The 8,440-nt window shown below is 47.1% G+C and overlaps 1 protein-coding gene across 1 annotated transcript in view; it reads left to right on the top strand.

Moving 5' to 3' along the window:
- RPS14 (ribosomal protein S14) overlaps positions 1 to 623 on the top strand; it is a 5,572-nt gene extending 4,949 nt beyond the window's left edge. Inside the window, exon 5 of the mRNA XM_017514989.2 lies at positions 503 to 623. Coding sequence (XP_017370478.1) covers positions 503 to 570 — 68 coding nt within the window. The 3' untranslated portion in view covers positions 571 to 623. The remainder of the gene's footprint in view (positions 1 to 502) is intronic.
- Positions 624 to 8,440: the final 7,817 nt, after the last annotated feature.

Genomic DNA, 8,440 nt, shown 5'->3' with positions numbered 1-8,440 from the left:
TTTTGAGAGTGGGTTTTGCCATGCTGCTCAGGCTGGTCTCGAACTCCTGGCCTCAGGCAGTCCACCGGCCTGAGCCTCTCAAATTCCAAAGTACTGGGATTACAGGCATGAGCCAGCATGCCCAGCCTTGAAAGATTTTTTTCAGACTCTTTTCAGTCTCCTTTTACTTTATGAAAAGGAGACATTTTTCTCTAGAGAAGATGGCGGGCTAGAGAAAACTAGCCCACCGTCAGAACCTGGATTTGTCCTGTGCCTCTGATATCTTGCATAACTCTCAGCCTATTTCCCCTTCTGGAAAGTGAGTTAAGACCATGTCAGGAAATTCGAGGAATTGGCAGATGGGACCGCTCCACCTTCACATCCATCTGTTACACACTGGGGGGTCATTTTGGGAGCAGCAGGATCTGTTGCTGATTGGTTAGGCCACTGGTCTCTAGGGAGGCCTCGGGGCCCTTCCCATTCAGCTTCAGGCAATGATGAGGCTTTCTCTTCCTCCCCACAGAGGACGTCACCCCCATCCCCTCTGACAGCACCCGCAGGAAGGGGGGCCGCCGTGGTCGCCGTCTGTGAACAAGACTCCTCAAAATGTTTCCTGTTAATAAATTGCCTTCATGTAAACTGTTTCAGCTCTAGTCTTTTCTCCATCAGACGCTACTCAGACATTTTATTTCTTCCTCCTATTTGGCTTCTTGGGAGAAGGAGCCTGAGGAGAGCTGAGATCCTGGTGCTGCATTTGAGGTCTTTTCCACACTACTTGTGGCATTAAATTGCCTTGGTCGTCTAAAGCAAACCAAGGCGTTGGAGACCCCGTTTTCAGTGGAGGTGCTGGTTCTAAAAATGGACCAATTCTTAAAGAACCAGAGTGGGAACTGTTGATCCAAGTGTAGCCTGAGCAGAAGAGGAGCCTTCCAGACCCATGCCATATATAAACACACGTGGGTGTGCATTCTCCCCCCACACCTTCTGTGCAAAGCTAGGAGCTCACTCTACCGAATCTTGCTTTTTTTCACTTGGCAGATCTTGGAGATCGTTCCACATCAGTACATAAAGTACATAAAGATTGTCACCCCACAAATACACACCAAGTCCTATTTTCATCAGCAGTAAAAAAGATAAAAGTTCTTGCTTTCCGGAAGCTTGCATGCGGCTCCGAGGACCCAATGACACCAGATGGTACTGAATGTTTTGCAAGAGATTACCACAAGACCCCATGATGGTGCTTGCCATGGTTAGGACAGGCTGGTGGCTGGGTAGGATTAGTGAGGCCCAGCGGAGATGAGAGGATGCTGCGTGTCATGGGCTAGAGAGGTAAGAGCATTGAGGTAGTGCTACCAGCAAGAGTGGAAAGTGTTGAGATGCTGCTGTTGAGAGCAAGCCTTTGATGGCATGTTCTAAACAGGGAATACGCAAATAAATAGGTCCTGAGACAAGGGGGTTACTGTGATGAGGCAGCATTGGTTACATGCCAGACTTTGCTAGGCATTTTAATAATCTCGTATCTTAATCTGATGAAAGAGAATACCATACCCATCATACAACTAAGAAAACAGCATGGGAAGTCACGGCAAAGGTCACAGCTTATAATAAGAGGACAATAGTTATGACTCAAGCTGCACACATTTTACATGACAGCTTTATTGAGATAATTTATATACAATTCACCTATAAAATGGTTTGGTTTTGTTTTGAGATGGAGTTTCGCTTTTGTTGCAAGACCTGGAGTATGTTGGTGCCATATCGGCTCACCACAGCCTCCACCTCCCAAGTATGGGATTACAGGCATGCGCCACCTTGCCTGGTTAATTTTTTTTTTTTTTTTTTTTTTGTAGAGACGGTTTCGTCATGTCCAGACTGGTCTCGAACTCCTGACCTCAAGTGATCCACCTGTCTCAGCCTCCCAAAGTGCTGGGATTACAGGCATGATCCCCTGTGCCGGGCCCTAATTTCGTATTTTTAGTAGAGATGGGATTTCTTCATGTTGGTCAGGCTGGTCCTGAACTCCCTACCTCAGGTGATCCACCCAACTCGGCCTTCCAAAGTGTTGGGATTACAGGTGTGAGCCATTGTGCCTGGCCTGATTTCTAGTGCTATATATTATGAAAATCACAATGAGCTTTAGGGCATTTCATACCCTGTCTCCCTACCCCTATACACACCAAAACAAACGCATTAGCAATTGCTCCTTCCCCTGCCTTAAGCAATCAATCCATCTATGAATTTGTCAATGGGGATTTCATATACAATTATGCATTGCTTAATGATGGGAATACATTCTGAGAAATGGCAGGTGTTTTGTAAAACTGTACTTACAAACCTAGATCATGTCTGTTGATCCTATGCTTCAGTCAGTACAGCATGTTACTGTATTGAATACTGGAGTCACTTATAACAATGGCATCTGTATCCTAACTTAGAAAAGGCAGGCCAGGCATGGTGGCTCATGCCTGTAATCCCAGCACTTTGGGAGGCTGAGGTGGGTGGATCATCTGAGGTCAAGAGTTAGAGACCAGCCTGACTAACATGGAGAAACCCGTCTCTACTAAAAATACAAAAAAGTAGCTGGGTGTGGTGGCACGTGCCTGTAATCCCAGCTACTCAAGAGGCAGGAGAATCGCTTGAACCTGGGAGGCGGAGGTTGCAGTGAGTTGAATCGCGCCATTATACTCCAGCTTGGGTGACAGGGTGAAGACTCCATCTCAAAAAAAAAAAATTGTTTTTTAAATAAAGGGTATGATTAAGCCAGAGCATAAGATAAATAAGTCTGTGCTGATACAATTTTAATAAAAATCTTCCATGCCCAGCTACTTTTTGTATTTTTTTGTAGAGATGGGGTTTCAACATGGTCAGGCTGGTCTCGAACTCTTGACCTTGTGATCTACCCACGTTGGCCTCCCAAAGTGCTGGGATTACAGCTGTGAGCCACCACACCGGCTGAAGGTACAAATCCTATAAAAAATATTCTAAAGCCGGTGAGGTAGCTGTAATCCTAGCACTTTGGGAGGCTGAGGCGGGTGGATCACCTGAGGTCAGGAGTTCGAGACCAGCCTGACCAAAGTGGTAAAACCCCGTCCTAAAAAAAAAATTCTAAATAATATAAGTAGATACTCCTGTCTTCAGTAAGTGGAACTCCCCACCCCTTAGAGTGTAGGTTGAGCTTAGTGATTTGCTTTCCAAAGAACAGAATATGGAGAAGAGAAATAGTAACTTTACTGTGGAGAAACCTGGCATATGCTAACTTAACCAAATTGAGGTTGATATCACTTGTGAATCACATTGATACATACTCTGGTTTGACATGATAAGAAGAGCAGTTCACCCCTGTGATATTCTCTTAGAAACCTATAACCAAGTTAGAGGACATCTACAAAATAACAGTACTCCTTATTTTTTTGTTTTGTTTTGTTTTTGAGACGACAGAGTCTTGCTTTGTCACCCAGGCTCGAGTGCAATGGCACGATCTCGGCTCACTGCAACCTCTGCCTCCCGAGTTCAAGTGATTCTCCTGCCCCAGCCTCTCGGGTAGCTGGGACTACAGGTGAGTGCCACCACGCCCAGCTACTTTTTGTATTTTTAGTAGAGATGGGGTTTTACCATATTGGCCAGGCTGGTCTCGAACTCCAGACCTGGTGATCCACCCACCTTGGTCTCCCAAAGTGCTGGGATTATAGGCGTGAGCCACTGCCCTTGACTCCTTAAATTGTTAAGTCATGAAAGTCAGGATTTCCGGCTCTCTGGAATCCCCTCCCATATAGTGGGAGCTCTTAAAAAAAAAAAAGTCATGAAAGTCAAGGACAGGAGATTAAGGAGGAGTGAAAACTAAATGCATTGTGGTATGTGGATTGGATTCTGGAACCAGAATAGGGTATTAGCACAAAAACTAGTGAAATAGGATAAAGGCTGGGCACAGTGACTCACGCCTGTAATCCCAGCACTTTGGGAGGCCGAGGCAGGAGGTTGGATTGAGCCCAGGAGTTTGAGATCAGCCTAGGCAACATAGGGAGACCCCATCTCTACAAAAAATAAAAAATTAGCTGGGCATGGTGACACATGTCTATAGTGCCAGCTCCTCGGGAGGCTGAGGTAGGAGAATTGCTTGAACCTGGGAAGTGGAGGCTGCAGGGAGCCATGACTGCATCACTACATTCAGCCTGGGCCATAGGGCAAGACCCTGTCTCAACAAACTAACTAAATAATAAAAAAGTAATACAAATAAAGTCTGGAGTTCAGCTAGTAGTAATGTACCAGTGGTTTCCTACTTTTGGCAAATATATCATTGCGATGTAAGATGGTAACAGGTGGGCTGAGCGTGGTGGCTCACGCCTGTAATCCCAGCACTTTGGGAGGCTGGGGTGGGCAGATCACTTGAGGTCAGGAGTTCGAGACCAGCCTGGCCAACATGGCGAAACCTTGTCTCTACTAAAAATTAAAAAACAAAATAGCCAGGTATGATGGCACGTGCCTGTAGTCCCAGCTACTTGGGAGGCTGAGGCAGAAGAATCGCCTGAACTTGGGAGGCGGAGGTTGCAGTGAGCTGAGATTGCACCACTGCACTCCAGCCTGGGCGACAGAGTAAGACTCTCAAAAAAAAAAGATGGTAACAGGTGAAACTGGGTGAGTGGCAAACAGAAACTCTATCTTTGCAACTTTTTGGTAAACTTAAAATTATGCCAAAGTCAAATTATTAGGGGAAAAGATGAGGGGTGCTTTTGTACTGTCAGTCTGCCGTCTGGTTTCTAAGGCAGGATGTGGTGCACAGACCTTCAGGAGGTAGACATGCCTGGATGAAAATCCTCTTCCGAAGCCTCCGACCGTTCAACCTTAGGCAGAGGACTTAACCTCCCAGCCGTTTCGTGGTAACTCCTGTGATGACGGCTGCCTCAAATGGAATCACACAAGATCAAAGTGTTTAGCGCAGTGCCTCGCACTGAAGAAGCTGCTGCTATTCTTACATTGATGCAGCTCTTGTGCCAAGCAGCATAAAGGACAGCTGGCTAGAATCATGCTGGAAAAATGCTGCCAGTTGCCGGATCATTCTTTTTATTTCCTGTGGTGAGACTGCAACTTGTCCTGCTCTTTCCTGGTAACCAGGGATGCAATCAGCTGGGTCTTTGAAAGCAGCTCCTTTCAGGGGTTTTGCCTGAAAGGAGAGCCAAGTGGTGGTGCGGCTCAGTTGGGAACGTAGCAGCCTATTGACTGCGGAGGCAGCTGGGCTGCTGCCCACCTGAGACTGCAGCCCGCAGCAGAGGCGCCTGAAGCTGTGACTGCAGCCCCAACCAGGCCTCTAGAGATAGTCCCTGCCCCTGTCCCCTGCTCCCCTCCTGGCTGCCTTCTCACCATGGTTTCCTTCCTAGCATTTCCCAGTCTTCCCTCTGGCCTCCACCTATCTCTAGACCACATTGCAACATGCCATCTAAAACTAACTGGATTCTGTCACTCCCCTGCTGGTTTTTCCCCCTACCCAGGCTGGAGTGCAATGGTGTGATCTTGGCTCACCGCAACCTCGGCCTCCTGGGTTGTGATTCTCCTGCCTCAGCCTCCCATGTAGCTGGGATTACAGGTGCCCACCACCACATCCAGCTAATTTTTGTAGTTTTTGGTAGAGTTTCACCTTGTAAGTTTCATCATATTGGCCAGGCAGGTCTCGAACTCCTGACCTCAGGTGATCCGCCAATTCTATCTCCCAAAGTGTTGTGAGCCACCAAACCTGGCCCTCCCCTGCTGTTTTATCACTGCTCTCCCTGTTGTCTCTCTCTTTCTTTTTTTTTGAGATAGAGTTTTGCTCTTGTTGCCCAGGCTGGAGTGCATTGGTGCAATCATGGCTCACTGCAACCTCTGCCTCCTGAGTTCAAGCGATTCTCCTGCCTCAGTCTCCCAAGTAGTTGGAATTACAGGCACCTGCCACCACGCCCAGCTAATTTTTGTATTTTTAGTAGAGACAGGGTTTCACCAAGTTGGCCAGGCTGGTCTCGAACTCCTGACCTCAGATGATCCACCCATCTCGGCCCCTCAGAGTGCTGGGATTACAGGCATGAGCCACCATGCCTGGCCCCTGTTGTCTTTAGACTAGGACCCAATCTCCTCAGTGAATCTGCTGTGTTTTAGCTGGCCCTACCCCACCCTTCACCCTCCTCTCACTCTGCCCAAGCCAAGCCTGATTCCCTCAGTTCTCCCCTCACCCATGCCTTCTTGTGCTTTCAGCCTCTTCTCTGTTTTACCTCCCAGCTTGGCTCATGGAGCATCTACTCTCCCCAACTTGGCCTATCATCTGCTTAGCTGTTAGAATCTGTTTTGTTTTTTGTTTTTAGACTGGGTCTCACTCTGTTGCCCAGGCTAGAGTGCAGTGGCACAATCACGGCTCACTGCAGCCTTGACCCTGGTTCAAGTGATCCGCCTCCACCTCAGCCTCCTGAGGAGCTGGGGCTACAGGTGTGTGCCACCACGTCCAGCTATTTTTAAATTTTTTGTAGAGATTGGGTCTCACTATGTTGCTCAGGCTGGTCTCAAACTCCAGGGCTTAAGCAACCCTCCTGCCTTGGCCTCCCAAAGTGCTGGGATTATAGACAAGAGCCACCACACCTGGCCTGGAATCAGTTTTTCATCACTGTCTCAAAGATATCTTCCTGGAGGCTGGGCACGGTGGCTCACACCTGTAATCCCAGCACTTTGGGAGGCTGAGGCAGGTGGATCACCTGATGTCAGGAGTTCAAGATGAAAAGTATCTTCCTGGATGCCCTCAAGGAGCCTCTCCACTGAATTCTCATAACACCTGTTCAAGTGATTCCCCCTCCACCTCAGCCTCCTGAGTAGCTGGGGCCTCAGGTGTGTAGTAATTCCTTTGTGGTCACCCTCTATCATAAGAGCCTATGCCCCCAAAAATCTGTGAGCCCTGATGGGGAAGGCAATATGTCTAGTTCAGTGTCTGCCACATCAGCACCCAGCCTAATCTGCACAAAGTAGTGGCTGGAAAAAGATTTGTTGGATGGATCATTGAAAGTATGGATGAACAGACTTCCACCTACGATATTTCAGCCAACTAAACACGATCAGCCCTCCACACCCATGGGCTCTGCATCTGTAGAATCAAAGAACTACAGATCAAAAATATTTGGAAAAAAAGGCAAACCAAGAAAAAAATACTACATAAAAAAAATAAATAGCCACGCACAGTGGCTCATGCTTGTAATCCTAGCACTTTGGGAGGCTGAGGCGGGAGGATCACCTGAGGTCGGGAGTTCAAGACTAGCCTCATCTACATGGAGAAACCCTATCTCTACTAAAAATACAAAATTAAACTGGCATGGTGGCAGGCACCTGTAATCCCAGCTACTTGGGAGGCTGAGGCAGGAGAATCACTTGAACCCGGGGGGTTGCAGTGAGCCAAGATTTCGATATTGCACTCCAGCCTGGCAACAAGAGTGAAAAAAAAAAAAAAAAAAAAAAAAAAAAAAAAAAAAAAAAAAAAAAGACATATATATATATATATATATATATATATATATAAATGAACCAGTATAGTGACTATGTACAAGGCATGTACATTGTTTTAGTTATTGCAAGTAATCTAGAAATGATTTGAGGCCAGGTGTAGTGGCTCACGCCTGTAATCCCAGCACTTTGGGAGACTGAGGAGGGTGGATCACTTGAGGTCAGGAGTTCAAGAACAGCCTGGCCAATATGGCAAAACCCTATCACTACTAAAAATACAAAAATTACCTGGGTGTGGTGGTGGACATCTGTAGTCACAGCTACTCAGGAGGCTGAGACACGAGACTTGCTTGAACCTGGGAGGCAGAGGCCTCAGTGAGCCAAGATTACACCACTGCACTCTAGCCTGGGCAACAGAGTGAGACTTTGTCTGGCAAAAAAAAAAAAATGAAGTATGTGGGAAGAGGTGCAGAGATTATGTGAAAATACTGTGCCCTTTTATATCACAGACTTGAGCATCCTTGGATTTTTGTATCTTCAGGGGTCCTGGAATGAATCTTTTATGGATGTGGAGGAATGACTGTAGTTTGAAGAAGTTTTCTAGATCCTAGACATTCATTCCAAGGCTCCAAAGAAGTAAAGGAAATGTCCAAGGACTTAAAAAATGAGAACGTTCAGTACTTTGGGAGGCCAATGTGAATGGATCACGTGAGCCCAGGAGCTTGAGACGAGCCTGGGCAACATGGTGAAACTCCATCTCTTAGGGGGAAAAGAAACCTCCCTACCCACTGCTACACACACATAAATTAGCCAGACATGGTGCACGCCTGTAGTCCCAGCTACTCGGAAGGCTGAGGTTGGAGGATTGCTTTAAAAATGAGAAAAAACGGCCGGGCGCGGTGGCTCAAACCTGTAATCCCAGCACTTTGGGAGGCCGAGGCGGGTGGATCACGAGGTCAAGAGATCGAGACCATCCTGGTCAACATGGTGAAACCCCGTCTCTACTAAAAATACA

This window comes from Cebus imitator, unplaced genomic scaffold (genome assembly GCF_001604975.1).
Source record: "Cebus imitator isolate Cc_AM_T3 unplaced genomic scaffold, Cebus_imitator-1.0 Scaffold540, whole genome shotgun sequence".
Lineage (NCBI taxonomy): Eukaryota > Metazoa > Chordata > Mammalia > Primates > Cebidae > Cebus > Cebus imitator.
The sequence above is the reverse complement of the archived record's forward strand: the minus strand, read 5'-3'. Positions and strand labels throughout refer to the sequence as shown.